This window comes from Drosophila tropicalis, unplaced genomic scaffold (genome assembly GCF_018151085.1).
Source record: "Drosophila tropicalis isolate 14030-0801.00 unplaced genomic scaffold, ASM1815108v1 contig_593, whole genome shotgun sequence".
Lineage (NCBI taxonomy): Eukaryota > Metazoa > Arthropoda > Insecta > Diptera > Drosophilidae > Drosophila > Drosophila tropicalis.
Window position 1 is genome coordinate 19,196,053 of NW_027173070.1, and position 16,941 is coordinate 19,212,993.

At 38.5% G+C, this 16,941-nt stretch overlaps 5 protein-coding genes across 6 annotated transcripts; 3 read left to right on the top strand and 2 right to left on the bottom strand.

Moving 5' to 3' along the window:
- Positions 1 to 239: 239 nt before the first annotated feature.
- Positions 240 to 1,458, top strand: EMC7 (ER membrane protein complex subunit 7). 2 transcript variants are annotated; one of them, XM_068291728.1, is made up of 5 exons: positions 240 to 263; positions 320 to 459; positions 616 to 817; positions 887 to 1,033; positions 1,098 to 1,458. In XM_068291728.1, the coding sequence occupies exons 2-5, from the start codon at positions 338 to 340 to the stop codon at positions 1,350 to 1,352; spliced, it is 726 nt and encodes a 241-aa protein (XP_068147829.1). In that variant the 5' UTR covers positions 240 to 263; positions 320 to 337; the 3' UTR covers positions 1,353 to 1,458. The 2 variants fall into 2 exon arrangements, with proteins under 2 accessions (XP_068147829.1, XP_068147828.1); XM_068291727.1 differs by having other exon boundaries at positions 247 to 459.
- On the bottom strand, positions 1,408 to 2,658 carry Rrp42 (exosome complex component Rrp42). The gene is made up of 5 exons (XM_068291724.1): positions 2,539 to 2,658; positions 2,281 to 2,477; positions 2,061 to 2,226; positions 1,712 to 2,000; positions 1,408 to 1,653 (listed from the first exon to the last, which is right to left on the bottom strand). Exons 1-5 carry the CDS (start codon positions 2,593 to 2,595, stop codon positions 1,472 to 1,474), a joined length of 891 nt encoding a protein of 296 aa, XP_068147825.1. The 5' UTR covers positions 2,596 to 2,658; the 3' UTR covers positions 1,408 to 1,471.
- A 122-nt stretch (positions 2,659 to 2,780) lies between these two features.
- Positions 2,781 to 8,402, top strand: cnk (connector enhancer of ksr). Its single transcript, XM_068291722.1, has 3 exons — positions 2,781 to 2,956; positions 3,094 to 3,257; positions 3,331 to 8,402. Exons 1-3 carry the CDS (start codon positions 2,899 to 2,901, stop codon positions 7,903 to 7,905), a joined length of 4,797 nt encoding a protein of 1,598 aa, XP_068147823.1. The 5' UTR covers positions 2,781 to 2,898; the 3' UTR covers positions 7,906 to 8,402.
- Positions 8,403 to 9,331: 929 nt separating this feature from the next.
- On the bottom strand, positions 9,332 to 10,409 carry Prosalpha5 (proteasome alpha5 subunit). The gene is made up of 3 exons (XM_068291725.1): positions 10,282 to 10,409; positions 10,080 to 10,219; positions 9,332 to 10,022 (listed from the first exon to the last, which is right to left on the bottom strand). The coding sequence occupies exons 2-3, from the start codon at positions 10,210 to 10,212 to the stop codon at positions 9,418 to 9,420; spliced, it is 738 nt and encodes a 245-aa protein (XP_068147826.1). The 5' UTR covers positions 10,213 to 10,219; positions 10,282 to 10,409; the 3' UTR covers positions 9,332 to 9,417.
- Positions 10,410 to 13,362: 2,953 nt separating this feature from the next.
- On the top strand, positions 13,363 to 15,073 carry Vajk4. Its single transcript, XM_068291723.1, has 4 exons — positions 13,363 to 13,451; positions 13,573 to 14,184; positions 14,250 to 14,387; positions 14,458 to 15,073. The coding sequence occupies exons 1-4, from the start codon at positions 13,443 to 13,445 to the stop codon at positions 14,686 to 14,688; spliced, it is 990 nt and encodes a 329-aa protein (XP_068147824.1). The 5' UTR covers positions 13,363 to 13,442; the 3' UTR covers positions 14,689 to 15,073.
- The last annotated feature ends 1,868 nt before the right edge of the window (positions 15,074 to 16,941 follow it).

The following is a 16,941-nucleotide window of genomic DNA, read 5'->3' on the forward strand; positions in this document are numbered from 1 at the left end:
AAATTAATTTCTATTACATATACATATGCCAAATTCTGGCAACCTTGCTAAATCATGATAAATACATATATTAGCTGTAACATTTTGAATATAACCACCAATGTGATTAGTTTAAAAACTAAACAAAAAACAATTTTTCAATTTGAAATAACACAACATTATCGATAAGTTACACAGAATGGACGTTAACTATCGGTCTATCGATAAACGCTCCTAAACTGCATGTAATCGGTCAAGCGAGCATCACTACTACCAATTGACAGGTGATTTTTTCACAAGAAAAAAAAATAAATTAAAATTAATTATATTCAGATTGTAGCTTTAAAATAAATAGAAAATGTGGTTAAAATTACTGCTGGTAGTGGCGTTAATCGGATATGCTATTGGGCAAGACGATTTAGTGGACGAAGTCTCGGGTCTGTATACGATCGAAGGACGTGTGGTTACACCAGAAAATTGGTGAGTTGAGGATGAACCTTTGAGTCGGAACGGAAAGCCAAAAACAAGGCTTACGTGTTCAAAATGCTGACTTTATTACGGACTACTACGATGATAAGATATACATACACTTAGCTAAGAGATTACTTCATAATTGATATTCTTTTTATTTTGCAGCTGCGGTTCAATTGCTCCTAATCAAGGAGTAATGCCTGCTCTCTCGTCTGGGGGTAACAAATGGCAAGTGGATTTATCAATAACTATAAATGATGGCGAATATAGAGGCTATGTGCGCGAAGATGGTCAATTCATTATTAGTGGAGTGCCTTCCGGTAGTTATGTGCTAGAGATTCATCATCCAGATGTGTTCTATGAGCCTGTGAGTACTGTAGTAAAAACTTAAACTATCCGCATAACTTATATGGTTAATTTTGTTGGTGTCCAACAGGTTCGAGTAGAGATTACACCAAAGGGCAAATTTCGCGCTCGTAAAGTGAACTTTGTTCAACCAGCTCAAGTGATTCAAGTGCCATATCCACTCAGGATGAAGCCATTGATGCGCTTCAAATACTTCCAAACACGTGAGCAATGGAAGGTAAAAAAAAAATCACGAATACAATTGATTAAGAAAATAACTTGACATCCTGGATGCATTTCAGATCACCGACTTCCTATTCAGCCCTATGGTGCTGATGATGGTTTTGCCTTTGTTACTCATGCTAGTGCTGCCCAAAATGATCAATGATCCAGAGACAAAAAAAGAAATCGAAAATATGCAATTTCCAAAAATGACCAACGATTTGCCTGAGATCAGTGATATGCTGACCTCGTTTCTATCAGGGAAACAGCCGGAACCCAAGGAAAGTAAGAAACCAGCAACTGCTAATAAACAAACTAATAAGAAACGCAATTAGTTAGCTGTTGATTGATAATTAAATTCTACTAGGGTTTAAGCTAAAAAAAAAAAAACCCAATTAAATGAAAATTTATTAACAAAATACAAATTTTCATACCACAAAACGCGTCTTGTGCTTTATTTAAGAAAACCAACAGTTTTTGGTCGCTTTGGACCCACACGCTCTTCCTCCTGCTTCAGCATTTTAATGAGATGTGTATTCAGATGCTCACCAATTGACAGGCCCAGATTTAGCGAATTTAACATAGTATCACGATGCATTGAACCACCTCCAGTCATATGAGAACCAGAGAGAAATGCTGTGAAAAAAAGCAAGTAACTTTCCAGAGTTCGGAGTATTTCAGTTTCGTGGCTTACCCTCTTGATTTTTCATGGATACGGCCACCACCATGCTAACTGTGCTGCAAACTTCCTCCTCCGCCGAAGGATCAACCAAACAATAGTCACCAATCTTGCAAACTGTTACCAATATGGGCACCGCGTCGATGTCTAATCTTGTGCAATCGTATGGATTATCGGATATAATAAGGTCGGTAATGCCTGCATCTAGCAAGGAAGCAGTCACTCTGGGTAATTTGGTGTTGTATAAGGCGGCTTTAGCCGCCAAGGACACAGCATCATGCAGATTGCCACCGCACTCCAATATCTAAAAGCCAAAAAATGAATTACAAAAGGACTACTATCTGGCATTTCCTAGAACACATACCAATATGTCGATGTATAGTTTCCAGCACTGCTGACCAGGGATAAGGCACAAAGTCCGATAATCAAAGGATAAGGGTGATTCATAGGCATTCTGTAAGGCCAATATCAGCTCCTGAGCTAAGTCAGAACCTCCGCGTCCCTCAAATTCTGGTGTGGCATTAGCTGAACTAAAAAGGGAAAGGAATTAATGCATAATCCAGGAATCCTTTATTTCTACTTACCAATCTACAAAGAATTCCAGTTTGCCAAATTCCGGAGTTAAGGGATCGGGAACATCAATCTCTGTTTTGACGCCCACCAAAATATCTGTATTGGCTAAACGTAATCGTGCCGAGCCGCTGGCATTGCTAACTAGACCAGTCTCCAACTCCATGGGACGGTAATCACGTCGCGAACGACCATCACAACGATAATTCTCCTAGTAATTAATATAAGTGATATGTATTTTTATTTAATTCATATAGCTTTAGTTAAATTACCTCTACGCCATGCAGTATAAATGTCTTCTCCGCCTCGCTAAGTGCAACAAAAGCCATTTTTAGGAAAAGCAAAACAAAACCAAAAACGTGAGGCGGCAAGTGTTGTTGGTTTTGGTAAACGGCTACGATTATTTTTAGCTGTTTACAAAAAAGCCACAGTTGCAGTGATGAATAATATCGATAGTTTCCAGTTACGGTGTGGCCGTTTTCGAAATGGACACACTGGCAACAAAGGAGAGAAGGAGAAAGAGAAGCAAAAGGAGGACGCAACAATTCTTTTAATCAATTGTTTATTTATTTCTTTTAAATTATTAAGAAAATGGTGTAGTCCGTGGTGGCTAGCAATTCTAAGCGTTTGGAATGGCTTATATAAGTATAGCGGAATGGACTCCGGATCATGTGACAGACTGGATAAAAGGTACAAAAAACAACGCAGAATTTTTTTAGCGTTTAATAGCAGGTCAAGGTGCATCTAGAGAGGAGCCACTGCCCAAGACAACAACAACGACAACGACGACTTTCATATTATTTCCGCTTCTTTTTTCCCACTTACAGGTCTGGACGAGTCCATGAAAAGCTATTTATATGAATTTTCCAAAAATGAAATTGGTGGCCGAGCCTTGCTCAATATACGGCCTTATGAATTGGAAAATTTGAAAATGCTAAGAATAGGCCATCAGGAAATTGTCCTCGAAGCTGTAGAGAATTTGAGAAATTTTGTGAGTAGTCATTTAGAGGTTGTTGGGAAAAGGAGACAGAATGATTTGATTAAAATAATTTTTTTTCCCTTAGCATTATAATTTAAAAAATGATAATCTCCAGTTCATGGCCTTGCATGTGGGAACAGCAGCTCGAAATTTACATCGTGAATTGGCCAAAGATCATGCGGATAGCACAAAGATCGATACCAGGACACTGCATGACATAACTCGTACTATTGCGACATTGAAACCTTTGATAGGAAGCCTGGAACGTTCACCATTTCGCAAGCAGGATATGTATAGAGAATATTGCGGAAATGTACTAAGATGTGGCCTTGAATTGGCCACAATAGCGCATAGAGATCGCTTTGCTGAACGCCCAGTTGCCCAGATAAAAGCCCTTGCCGAACGCTTGGAGAGATTAGCTAATTTCATCATACAAGACATTTCCGATCCAATGGTGCTGCAGCCAGCCTCACTTAAGTTGGTAACTCTAAAGAAACGTGAATCGGATTTGGGTTTTAATATAGAATCCAGCTATAATGGCATCCATAGAGTCACCGATACTAAATACAATTCACCAGCACATAATTCAGGTAAAATCGAAGATGGTGATGAGATTGTTCAAATTAACTATCAAACTGTTGTGGGATGGCAACATAAGACAGTATTGGAGTATTTAAGAGAAGCTCTGCAATCAGATACACATCTGACTGTGAAAAAGAGACCCAAACATACGAAAATGTTTGGCCAAATTTATATACAACCATTTAGATTGCCCAGTAAGAAACGAAATATGGCCAGCCGTTGGGCTGATCAACAATTGCCCAGTCCTAGGAATGCATTTCTCACGCTGGATACGGAAAAAGCGAACACAATACATACAGGAACTGATGTAGGCGTAAGAAGCGTAGAAAGTGGACCTGGCGGAGCCATTGCATCCGAAAGTAAAACGCTACTGAAACAAACGGAAGAAGAGAATCCGAGCAAAGTGGAGGCAGCAAGTGCTGTTTCTGCTGCTGCTCACTGTTCCGACTCGGATTCCAGTTCTAGTTGCAGTGATATACCCACACCCACAGATCCAAAAGGCTCTGCGTCAAGGGAGATACGTCTTTACTACCCCAAACCAAGAGCTTTATTACAGCGACGCAACACAATATGTGGTGATGAGTTTCTTAGTTTAAAGCTCTCGGATCTGGTGATGATTCCCTCGTGGCATGAGCGCAAGCCTGGGGATAAAGTGAATCAAATGTGCGGTGATCCCTCATCGCCCAGTATCAGGGATAAATCCATTTCATTTGGTTATGGCTTGGAAATTGCCCCAAGACCGACCACCTGCATTGGATTAACAGGAGGAAGTGGAGACTCTTGTTCGGATAAGGCCAGGCGCTTGTTTCACGAATCCCTGAAACTGAAGCAACTAACCGAAGAATCTCAGACCGAGGAGGAGCTTGTGAAGCAACAGAGGGACCGGTATAAGCCCGGTGTTAGCAAAGTGGTACGCTTCGACAATCATATGAAAGTGGAGGATTATGTGGTAAAGAATGAGAAGTTCACATGCAATGTGGAAAATACCATTTTGGAGACCTTTGAACCCATACCATTTGCCGACGAGGAAGACGAGGATGCTCTGGAGACATTAAGGAATTGCACAGCCGATAATAAAGAGGACCTAATGGAAGCCATTAATCAGGCTACCCGTGATCAAGATCATCTAGCGCAGGCCATAAATGCACCATTGGTATTAAATCGTCGCGGCCGGTTGGACAAGAGCCACAGTACGCCAGCCTATGATAATTCTGGTGAAGAATCCGACACACCGCCAGCCATAGAGCCGCGCAAAGAGTTCTTACTAGCCACGCCACCTGCTCCGCCGCCTAGACCACGTAAGCAGAGAGAGATGACACCACCCACAGTGCCACCGCCACCCCCAAAGCCAGCTAGTATGCAGATTGTCTGTGATCCACCTCCCCCAGATCAGAGTGAGCTACATACACCAACCAAATCGAGAACTTTAACACTGAAAAAGAAGCACAGCCTAATGGCCAAACGGAGAAATACAAATCTTAAGCATCTTGGCACTGGTGACATCCAGGGGCATGTTTTCAGACGCAAAAAGAATCGTCGCGGCGTCACCTATTGGGCGCGCAGATATTTTGTTATGTTGGACACAATACTCTATGGATTTTGCAGCAAGGAAAGTTCAACCGCCGGTTTAGTCATCTTTTTGCCGGGATTTACAGTGAGCCTGGCCAAAGAAGTCCATTCGAGGCCATATGCTTTTAAGATTTATCATTCCACAAAGAGTTTTTACTTCGCTGCCGAATCTTTGGATGCTCTCAATCAGTGGGTAGAATTTCTAAGTCAAGCCTCACTTAAAATGAATCCGTCGATTAGTTCGACGGAGGCCAAAGATTTGTATTCGGAGAATGATAGTTCGGGTGAAGAGAATGATGCCGTCGTGGCTAAGAATCTATCAACGCCCTCGCCCCAAAATACACCAAGTGGTGTTGTTGGAAATAGCACTAATGGTGGTGGCGCTAGTTTTAGTGGTGCAGCCGGCAAAGATCTTTCACCTGCCATGGGTGGAACGCCCTTATCGAGTCATTCGGTTAAAAATGAACGCGGCTATTTAGATTCATTGCGTAAATTCACCATGGGAACATTTACCAAAAGTAGTTCGGCCAAATTACCACGAGACATCCCGGTGCCAACGGAACAATATCGAAGCTATAGAAAAGTGCCAGGAGGTAGCTTTGGCATACAAATAGGAGCTAACACGCCAGGCTATCATGATCCGGCCATGCCGCCCACTCAGATCACTCCATTAGCCACCAAACTCTCACGAAGCTCGAGTCGCAGTTCAATGGAATCTTCAGCCTCGTTGGGCTTAGGGCCCCCGTTATCCCCGGCACCGACACTCAGTTCCCTGCAACATCAAAGCTCCGAAGACAGTCAGAGTCAAAGCGCTGAAAGTCAGAGTCAGGAGAGTCAAAGTCAGAGTCCCACAAGTAGTAAATCCAGTTTAAAAAAGGTGCCCTGTAATTTTCTTCATGCCTCCAATCCTAATCTGGTGGAATTTGATTTTCAAACCTCAAAATCTTTGATTCCCAAAATGAGCGCTGGAGGCCCTTTGGACCATCATGGCAATCATAACACTCAGGGATTTGTTACACTCAAAGATCTAATGTTGCGCAAACAGGAGGAGGAAGCCCAAGAGATGTACAATAACCGTGTTCATCTCGGCGTGGAGAAGCACAAGCATATGCGAACAGAATCAACAGCGAGCCAACAAAGTGGTTTAAGTATAGCAAAACCACCAAAGGCACCAGAAAACTTACCCAAAATTCAAAGTGTTAGCCTACCCAAGACTCCTGACTATGAGATAAGCTTTAAACCCGACGATGAAAGCATTAAAAGAACCCGCACTAAAGAGGGTCAGAAATTGAGAGATTTCGGCTATGAGCAAATATGTGGAGATGAGCCAAGTTCATCATCATCCAATTCTCAGCATCTACAGCAGCAGCAGCAGCCACATCATCAGACATCAAATCGTTCCAAACATTTTCACATGCAATTCTCCAGTTTTCTACATAAAAGCTCTAGTAGCAGCAATAACAACAATAGTAAAACATCCTCATCCTCTTCCACGGATTTGCAAAAGAAGAACAAAGTAAAGTCACACAGTGATCGCAGATTTCCATTTACCAAAAATTCAGCATTGAGTGGCGGAGCAGCAGGATCTGCTGGTAATGCCATGACCATGACTCTGCCTTTAAAAATGAAATCCAAATCAAATCATCATCTAGATGGCCAAATTTCATCACCCACAACATCCTCGAGTATTAAGAAAAGTCAGACATATAATCAAGATTTGAGGGAAAAAATTACAGGAACCAAATACGATGCTCATCGTAAGAATTCTGCACCCATTCCCATATTCTCCAAGCTATCGATATCCTCATCATCCTCGACAAGTGCCACACCCACAAAAACAAGTAAGGAGAATCGATTTTTGGGTTCTCCTAGGTTGCACCGTACACTTTTTGGCCACCATCATCATCACCATGTTCCGCAGACCCCACCTCTGCCAGTTGTGACTCCACCGAGCAGTGCAGATCCCGATGATGGGGATACAGAAATCTTTTCACAAATCACCTTTCCCACAGCCCAAACAGGTGGTGGCTATCGTGGTTATCCTGTAACAACCAATTTATGTTCATCGGAATCTTTGCAACCGCCATTGCCGCCAGCACCACCGCCACCAACCAGCAGCAACACCAAAGAAGAGGATTCAATGTCAACAGCATCATCAGTAGCTCCATCGGCCTCATCAGTTGTAGCAACTGGAGGCACACCCAAAATAATGTCCACTAATAATTCGGTGGACTCAAAGGCTGCCACACCGGACTACCCTAATATGGAATGTCCACCAGTATTCGAGGCAGAAATCTATTCGCTCAGTGAGCCAAATACCAGTTTATCGCGTTTTATGTTGCGATCCAATTCAAACACCAATTCATCATCGTCAACGACTACGACGGCAGTGACGACGACGATGACAACCAACAACAACAATAATATTAATAACACCAATAATAACACCAATACAGCAACAACAACAACAACAAATAGCAGTCCCAGCGGGGGCGAGCATCAAACCTAAAAAAACAAAAATTAAATATATACATATATACATAGATATATATTATGTGTGATGTAAAAACAAAAACCATTGTGAATGCTCTTAAAACAAAAACAAACAAAAAAAAAAACAGGATACCTACAAAATGTATTGCCTGAGAAAGGAAAAAGCTAAATAGCTATATATATATCCGATCTTATGTAATAATTTTTTGCAACGGTTTATCCTTTAATACTTTAAATATGTTGTATATTGATATATACTCGTCTATGATATAGTATAACAAATCATTCTATTTTTCTTGTTTTTTGTCTTCCCTATTTTTTACCTTAATCGCATCCATCTATTTAGTATATATATTTACATATATACACTCGTAATCATATTAGTTGTACAATTTTTTGCATTATCCATTATTATTTGTTTTGCATTCTAGGAAAAACAAAAACAAAAGAAAATTCAAGTCTGTGCGCATCGAAGAAATATATAGATAAATATATATAGATTCATATTCTTTATGATTTGCCTTTGAAAAGTGTGAGAATTAACATAGTTAATTCCTTAATTAAAAGCTATTATGCTCAACAATTTTCTAGCATACAGATTTATAAATCATTTTAAAAAAAAAACTAGATAATGTAGTAATCGAAAACAAACCAAGCGATAATAAAAAAAAATATAGCAAATAATCATAAAAAAGGAAATATATATATATATATACATGCAAAAATATATAAAAATAAAGTCAAATGTATATAAAATAGATGTGCAATTATTTTTTGGATCGATGGCGGCAAGTTGTTTGGACGAATTGTTGAATTGAAAGCTAAAAATGATTTAACTAATAAACATATGACCTTGAATTTTGTTAAATCCTCGCAAAAAGGTTTATTAATTTTGGTGAGAAGTGTGGAACGCATACAAGAACGATTCTTCGACTATATAAAGTGTATATATTCTTGATCAGACAGACGAGATGACTTCATCTTGACTATTAAAGCTACAGCACTGAAACTTTTTATTTTGGCAGAGGTGGTATATCTCGTATTCAGACAGATCAGACCACTATATCATACATTTATCTCCCATAGAAACGGCTAAGGTACTAAATAACTTCGATATTATGTAGCTTTATTATTTAAAATAAAATAAAAAAGTTAGCCCGAAAACGGTTTTATATGTTGAAACGTCGCCACTTTGTTAAAAATTTAAATTTAAAAAAACTGACGTTGACAGAAATAAACTTCTTAGTTTTGTTACTTAGTCGTTTGGTTACAATTTTAGTAGTGTAAGAAAAAACTGTAAAAAATTACCAGAGCCAGTGTATATAGATACACCTCCTTAAGTGGTTGGTACGAATTTAATTGAAAACCAAAGCTCTGAAAACTTAAGATTATGTATTTATAAAGACCTTCAGGGCTACGAGCACAAAGAAAACTGAGATGACTTTTTCATAAATCTTATCTCTTTCCATCGATTTAGAATCCCTTTATTAAATCAAAAATATTAGTATTTGTATGAAAAACTATTGATTTACGCCAATTTGTTAATGTGCTCCTCGACTTCTTCTTTTGTGAACATGTAGAATTCCTTTTGTGGTGTCATGGTCATCACTTCGACACTGGTTGAATTTAATTTCTCTTCCATAACCTGTTTCAGTGTGTCTAGAGCCAGATCAATGGCATCACTGAGAGAAATTTCTGGGGTATATTTGTCCTTTAAATTCTGTTGGGCACCCTCACAGCCAGAACCAATCGCCTTAGCCGAATGACGTACATAAGTTCCCGATGGATCCATGTGCCAAAGTTGAGGTTTGCCATTCTCAACGCCAGCAAAGAGTATTGCCACACCGAATGGACGGCTCATAGCGGCTGCACCGCCATCGCCATCGCTGCTATCACCAAACTGTATGGCTAAGGTGGAAACAGCCTGGGCGCAAGACTCGATGGACATGCGTTCATTGTAGACAAACCAATGGTTCTGGCACTCGACACGAGCCCGCTCGATTAAAGTGCGAGCATCGGCCATCAAACCAGAGGTGGCACAACCAATATGCTTATCCACTTCCACAATTTTCTCCACAGTGCTGGGCACCATTAGCGATGATGTGATGCGCTTCTCCACAGCCAAAACAACACCTTAAACGGAGGTAAGATATGAAACTAACAATTTGAAGTAATCTTTCATTTGCTTACCTTCTGCTGTGGAAATGCCAATAGCTGTGGATCCAAGTTTAATTGCTTCAATAGCATATTCTACCTGAAAGAGTCGGCCCTCGGGTGAGAAGGTATTTACGCCTCTGTCGTATTCGGAGCGTGTAAGAAACATCTTGAAACTGCAAGCCCAAGTTTTGAAAACGTTAAATTTGTTATAAATATATTCTGTACACACGCTTACTATAGTTTTTATGCCTCTTAACACAAATAAACCCTGTGAGAATTGCAAATGCCGGAATGACTTGCTTTTTAGAGCTGGTAAACCATCGATGAAACCTATCGAAAACAAACACCCAGTAAACATTCAGACAACTTTATCATAAAAGTCTTCTTAAGAAATAGCAAACAATTACAAATTTAAGTTAACTTTAAAACTTCAAGTAACAAAATATTAAATCAAAAAACCTTACTTGAAAATTATACGTAAAATGATTTAAAAATAATTGAAAACATTTCTTCCGATAACAGCAGTCGATATGTTATTGCAATAAACCGATAACTAGGGTGACCTCTTCTGTAAAGTTAACAGTGTGTCTGTTAGTAAAATAGTCGTTAAATTTAAATGACTTTCCTACGTTTTAAATTTTTCATCTAAGAATGCAATATGTATATTTCAATTAAATTAAATAACTTAAAAAAGTTGAATGTATTTTGCATTCAATATCAGTGGCTTTTTAGACATAGGAAAAGAAGCTTGATTTATGCCACTTTATATTAAATGGCCTTTCACTTGATTAAGTGCATAATGCACCATTTCCTGAGCCAAACTGACATCTTCAAGGATTTGGTTAAGAGAAAATTATATAAGAGCACTCAATTTATTATACATCTGTATTAACTGATTAACTTTCAGTTATTTATGATGTTTTAAATCATATAAAAAAAATTAACTAACAATTACACACAATACTCAAAAAAAAAAGGGAAAAACAATAACATAAACAATGACTGGGTCAAGGTTGTTGCAATTTACCCCTTCCTTTACACAGATACAGATATTCAGATTCAAATGAAGCAAACGACGTACCAAAGAGATAATAGTAAGCCGAGAGATAAATAGTGGAGATTGGTTTATGAAGTGAAATGAAGGTCATTGACCAAAATGTACACTGCCTGTTTTTCAGCCGTTAAACGTCGTCAGTGCAAGAATTTGTAATAACTAGACTTGAACAATAAATAAGCTTAACAACTAATTACAAATATTTTAGGCATGGGCAATTAGTAAGCGAAAAGTTTTTGCAGTTTGCGTTTTGGTTTTTTTTTTTCTTTTTTTTGCGGATTATGAAATAGAATAGGCATGTAAATGGTGGGTCTTAAAGCGGGTTCGTTCGTTTCGGTTTCGCTTCGTTTTCGGTCTTACTTATCTTCCGCGTGTCTGTCTGCTTTGAAGTTTCGAAGTTTTAAACAATTGTTGCTACATTTCGGTTTTTTCGGTTGGATTTGGAAAATATAGTGGCCAAGTGGGTAGTAATAGTGGTAGTAGTAATCCGTGAGTGTGTTTTCAATTTAATGACTATGACTGAGCGCCGATTGCACAAAGGAAAAAAAAGTGCACATAACACATACATACAACATACTATACTTATAGATATATCAAGACATGCCGTCGAGATCGAGGCGGTAATAATAGACGATCCATAGACATAGACTAAAAAAAGACTCTAGCAACTCTCCCATAACCTTTAACCACAAAAACTGAATACAAAAACCCTTAACTAGATCTTTTGTTACCCCATCCACTTGATGCTGTTGTTGGTGACCCCATAAAAATAACAAGAAGAAATATGATAAACGTTGTAAAATTTATGAAAATATTAAATAACCATAACCGAAATGCAAATGCATAATAATGCATTGTGCGGAGATTTAACCTTCTTGTATTGTTATACACTATAGCTGAAAAGGTATAGTCGATTTATCATAAAAGATGATAAATGAAACTTAAAACATCAGCCCCAAAACACTTTCTAAAAGTTGAATATTCTAAAAGTTCAAGTTTACTGTGTCCCACTTGTAATTATTTCTTTCATATTTGGGATTATAAGGAAGGAATTCAAGGATACATCTAAGGGGAACGGTGGGCATTAATGCTCTAAATACAGAAAAGCAATTGACCAGATCAAGATATTCCAAAATTTGTCATATGTGTGTTTTAAGAGTTTCTTTATGATATATTTGAAACATATTTGATGAAGATTTTTATGTTGTGATGCCATTAAAGTACGATTAAAAGTAAAGTAAAGTACAGCTGGAGAAAACCAGGAAAGTTGATCAATTGATTTTTAGAACTAACTACTAAAGATTGGTACATTTTAGATTTAAAGGTTTTTACAATTTTTGTAAAGTCCAAAAAATAAATTGTGGCTTTGCATCTTTTTAGCTTAATTTAAATGTAATTCACAGCTAGTTTTAGTCTTGAACTTCAAGAGAACTTGAAAGCGATCGAAATATGGTAAGATGGATGACAAAAATAAATTCAAATTCTACAAAACGATCGACAGTAAAGTTAAATCTTGTTTCCTATAGAGTGTAAACTATTCGTGGGATGATCTTTCATTTTTGCCACTTGTCACTTACCACATGGTTTTATTATTTTTGTTGTTGTTTGCCGCTTGTTTTTTTTTTTTTTGATTTACCACCATGTCAATAACATTTACATAATCGCTGCCCCCTCATCTCGACGAGCATCTCATATGTATGCTCATATGTTCATATCTACCTAACGGAAGCTTTTTGGTTAAACTAATATTTGAAATTCAATAATTGTTGTCATACATTCTCATTGTTAAGTAAATCAAAAAAAGGCAACATTGTTGTGATTGTGGGAATTATGGTTATATGGGTTATACTTCCTAGCTATTGTTTCGAGAGGATAATGAACCGATTACCTTGCTGTAATATAAGACGACAGCCACGACTGACATCGACAACGACAAACGACGACGACGACGACGACGACTCCTGGCATTCACCAAGCCAAATTGAAACTAGTTTTCATATAATACCTCAATCCTCTGGGCAAGCAGTTTCCCCGTTCCCTCCTTCATATCCCGCTGACTTTTCATTACTCTAAGCCCCTTCTCCTTCGCCGAAAAGCTAAGCTAAGCCAAGCCAAGCCAAGCTTTGTGAGGAGTTGCGAATGTGAATTGCGTTGCGTTGCGAGATAGACCAATTTTTTTCATTTTTTTCGTTTCGTTTCGTTTCTTTCGTTTGGGGCCAAGTATAAAAAGCTGAATGCAGCGCTAAAACGAATCAGTACCAGCTTGTATCTTGTTATTGGTGTAACAGAGTGGTAAAAAAGAAAAAGTTCCCTTCGTGAGACGTCAAAGCAGCAGCTCAACAATGCGAATGGTAAAAAGAAATGAATTGACAGTGATCATTGTGCTTTGTGTGTTCTGTTCAGTGTGATTGCTTGAGCGAGTTTTTAACGGTGGACTTATCCCTGATCCTTTTTTCGTTTCCACACATGTAGTTCGTTCTTCCTTGTCTCGCCGTGTGCGTGGCAATGGCCCATTGCGCCGCCATAGAGGATCCCAAGGCTGCCGCCCCCGCCGATGATAAGACTGTGGAGAAGCGCGGTCTGCATCTGGGCGATTACGGCGGTCACGATCATCATTATCATCATGAACACATCAAGACGGTGACCATCGAGAAAAAGGTGCCAGTACCGTACACAGTGACAAAGCACGTACCTTACACCGTGGAGAAGAAAATCCCTTATGAAGTGAAGGTTGAGGTTCCCCAACCATACATTGTGGAAAAGAAAGTACCCGTGCATGTCAAGGAATACGTCAAAGTGCCTGTCCATGTTCCCCAGCCCTACGAAGTCATTAAAAAAATTCCAATTGAGGTCAAGGTTCCCGTTGATAAGCCCTATGAAGTGAAAGTCCCCGTGCCTCAGCCCTACACCGTTATCAAGAAAATTCCCTATGAGGTCAAGGTGCCCGTTCCACAGCCCTACGTGGTTGAAAAGAAAGTTCCTTATGAAGTTAAAATCGAGGTACCAGTCCCAAGACCCATAGAAATCATCAAAAAGGTTCCGGTTGAAGAAAAAGTTGAGGTCGAGAAACCATACAAGGTTGAGGTAAGATTCAAGCCCCAAAATAGGTTAATATAGGCTTGAATTAAATGCATGTATTCGTATAACAGGTGGAGAAACCCTATGACGTTGAGGTAGAAAAACCCTATCCAGTTGTTGTTGAGAAAAAGGTTCCATACGAGGTCAAGGTGCCCGTGGACAAGCCTTACAAAGTAGAAGTCGAGAAACCATATCCAGTCCATATCAAGGTAAGAATATATCAATATCTACATCTATATCAATCACTATATGTATATATATTTTAACTTGTTAATCAAGGTGCCCGTACCTCAGCCGTACACCGTTGAAAAGAAAATTCCTTACACCGTGGAGGTTCCTGTACCATATGAGGTAAAGGTTCCAATTGAGAAAAAAATTCCCGTCTATTCGGAGGTCAAATTCCCCGTACACAAGGAAACACCGGTGCCACACAAATATCATGTTGAGGTGCCAATTTTCAAGCATCACCATCATGAGGAGCATCATGGAGGATATGGTCATCACTATTAGGAAATGGACGAGCCGTTGAAGATGTCGAAACAGAAAGTCGCACAGAAAGCGAGTACAAGGAGGAACAACATAAAGAACGAGCAAAACAAGACACTAACAGCAAGTCTTAATTCACCAAGCAACGTTGAGCTGGACGTTGAACCTGGGAGACACGAAGCGGATGAGGAGGAGGAGAAGATGCCAGAGCAGAAGGCGGATGTGGAGAAGACGTTGAAGTTGGAAGTAGCCAGTGAGAGGACAAAACGAACTAGCTACTTCAAAAGAAAGAAAGAAAACGTGAAGATCTTGTAGTTAAGTTTTAAGCCAAATGTGTTAATACTTTTATCATTGTTTTAGTTTATACGAATTTTCCATTATTTAAATTATAAGCTAAAGAAACCTGAAACACGATCTTTGATTAATTGACTGAAAACGGGCACATACAATAGACGATCTAAAAGGAACAATTATATCGGAAGTATGTCAAAACCGTCTGCAAATTATCACTTAATATTTCTTAAGAAAGGAGAATGGAGGGGAAATACATTACGGTAGTGAAAGTGAAAATAATTACAACTGAACCATAGCCGACCCACTGAACGAACGAGTGTAATAGCCAGAGAAATGGAAATGAATGAAAAACCAGTTGTAGTTGGTTGGTTGGTTTGTTATTTTTATTAGTTGCCACCTCTGGCAATTCTTGGCCAGTTCATTATGCAAGTTTTATTTTGAGGAATTGCATCACAGCAAATAATTGCAGGAAATGGCCAACACTCCATGCCACTCACCTCACGTCAACCGCACCGCGCCTCCCCCTCACCACAGCACACGCCACTCCACAATATATAGGAGATGGAGAGGGGAAGCTCGTTAAAATACAATTCCCCATCTCCCGTCTTTGCTGTCATAAATTGTTCAAAAATTTGAAAACATTGTTAGTAAGCACATGTGTGTGTGTGTGTGTGTGTTACCACAACTATAGTTTTTTTTGTTTCTTTGTTTTTGTCTTCATTTGCAATTGAAGCGCAACCAGCGACAAAAATAAACGTCATTGCATTGGAAATTTATTATGTGTGGGTCTATCGTGATTTGCCTTATTATTGCAGTCCAATATTTCGAAATGTGTTCACTTTTATAAGTATATAGCTGTGAATTGCATTAATTGCAAATAATTGCTATTGTTTAAAGCATTAAAGCGTAGCGGCAGGCCCCGAAAACAACAATATGATTTGTTGCCATACCATGCACCCATAGATTGAAATGGTATATCAAAGTCTGCCAAATATATGCAACACAAGACAGGCGAAAGTCTTGTCGCGATCAACATCAACAGCATCAAAGACGATCTAACTTTCGAATGCGCGCCAACTTTAACAGAGCTCTGTTAAATGCAGTTCAAACGGCATTTGCCTATCGATTATCATGTCAACTCATTTTTAAGAGCGCAAACTCACCTGACCTTTCGAGTACGCCTAGTTAATTTGATTTATGGGGATCTGGGCTTTATAAAGGTTATTTAAGATTTTATCTAAAGGTGTCCTTGAGCGCCTTCTGATGGGGTGAATTTTGTTTTTCCTCTTTCTTTTGTTTGAGGGCTTTTTAGCTCTTACGAATTGTTCTTTGTCATTTAAGCCACTTTTCACTTAGAATACTAGAAGCCACAAAAACATTTTGTATGGACAATTCCCTATTAAGATTGCAATGGCTTATATCCTACTTGTTGTTAAACATATAATACAAATAAGGCGAATATAAAACATCTATGTATTTTTTTTTTAGGGCTGGATTTAGGTTTTCTAAAGACATTCTTAAAATTTCTTAACACTTTCTTTATGTTTTTCAAAGATTTTTATTTCTTTTCAATTATAAAACCTTAAAAAATTATTCATTAAGGAATTCAATACTGACTCTTTAAAATCTTCTTAGAAATTTATTTACTTTTTAGTGATTTAGCTGACTTAAGGCAGCCACTGATCCTTCTCTGTTGACCAAGTCATCTTGGGAAATAAGCTAAAATAACTTATTGACAAATTTCAAATATTTTCGTGGCAACTGCAAATTATTAACAGGTATATTTATATGCAAGCCATTTCGATTTTTGAAAATTTGTTTTCAACAAGTTTGACGTAGGCAAAACTTGTTTAAAATTTATACAAATTCGTGCGGCTCGTTTAATTTGTGTAACAATAATGAAAACCAAAAAAAAAGACAACCAACCAAAAAAAAAATATTTATAAATTAACTGTAAAATTTATAAAAAATAACTGGAAATGT

What these genes read in the sequence shown, in the direction of transcription:
- EMC7 (XM_068291728.1), top strand. Translation starts at nt 338, where the DNA reads ATGTGGTTAAAATTACTGCTGGTAGTGGCGTTAATCGGATATGCTATT. An exon ending in CAGATGTGTTCTATGAGCCT is followed by an intron (nt 818 to 886) that starts GTGAGTACTGTA and finishes GGTGTCCAACAG; the next exon opens with GTTCGAGTAGAGATTACACC. An exon ending in AAACACGTGAGCAATGGAAG is followed by an intron (nt 1,034 to 1,097) that starts GTAAAAAAAAAA and finishes GATGCATTTCAG; the next exon opens with ATCACCGACTTCCTATTCAG.
- Rrp42 (XM_068291724.1), bottom strand. Translation starts at nt 2,595, where the DNA reads ATGGCTTTTGTTGCACTTAGCGAGGCGGAGAAGACATTTATACTGCAT. An exon ending in TTATACTGCATGGCGTAGAG is followed by an intron (nt 2,478 to 2,538) that starts GTAATTTAACTA and finishes ATTAATTACTAG; the next exon opens with GAGAATTATCGTTGTGATGG. An exon ending in CTGGAATTCTTTGTAGATTG is followed by an intron (nt 2,227 to 2,280) that starts GTAAGTAGAAAT and finishes TTCCCTTTTTAG; the next exon opens with TTCAGCTAATGCCACACCAG.
- cnk (XM_068291722.1), top strand. Translation starts at nt 2,899, where the DNA reads ATGGCTTATATAAGTATAGCGGAATGGACTCCGGATCATGTGACAGAC. An exon ending in TGTGACAGACTGGATAAAAG is followed by an intron (nt 2,957 to 3,093) that starts GTACAAAAAACA and finishes TCCCACTTACAG; the next exon opens with GTCTGGACGAGTCCATGAAA. An exon ending in TAGAGAATTTGAGAAATTTT is followed by an intron (nt 3,258 to 3,330) that starts GTGAGTAGTCAT and finishes TTTTTCCCTTAG; the next exon opens with CATTATAATTTAAAAAATGA.
- Vajk4 (XM_068291723.1), top strand. An exon ending in AGAAACCATACAAGGTTGAG is followed by an intron (nt 14,185 to 14,249) that starts GTAAGATTCAAG and finishes TTCGTATAACAG; the next exon opens with GTGGAGAAACCCTATGACGT. An exon ending in CATATCCAGTCCATATCAAG is followed by an intron (nt 14,388 to 14,457) that starts GTAAGAATATAT and finishes TTGTTAATCAAG; the next exon opens with GTGCCCGTACCTCAGCCGTA.
- Prosalpha5 (XM_068291725.1), bottom strand. Translation starts at nt 10,212, where the DNA reads ATGTTTCTTACACGCTCCGAATACGACAGAGGCGTAAATACCTTCTCA. An exon ending in TGGCATTTCCACAGCAGAAG is followed by an intron (nt 10,023 to 10,079) that starts GTAAGCAAATGA and finishes CCTCCGTTTAAG; the next exon opens with GTGTTGTTTTGGCTGTGGAG.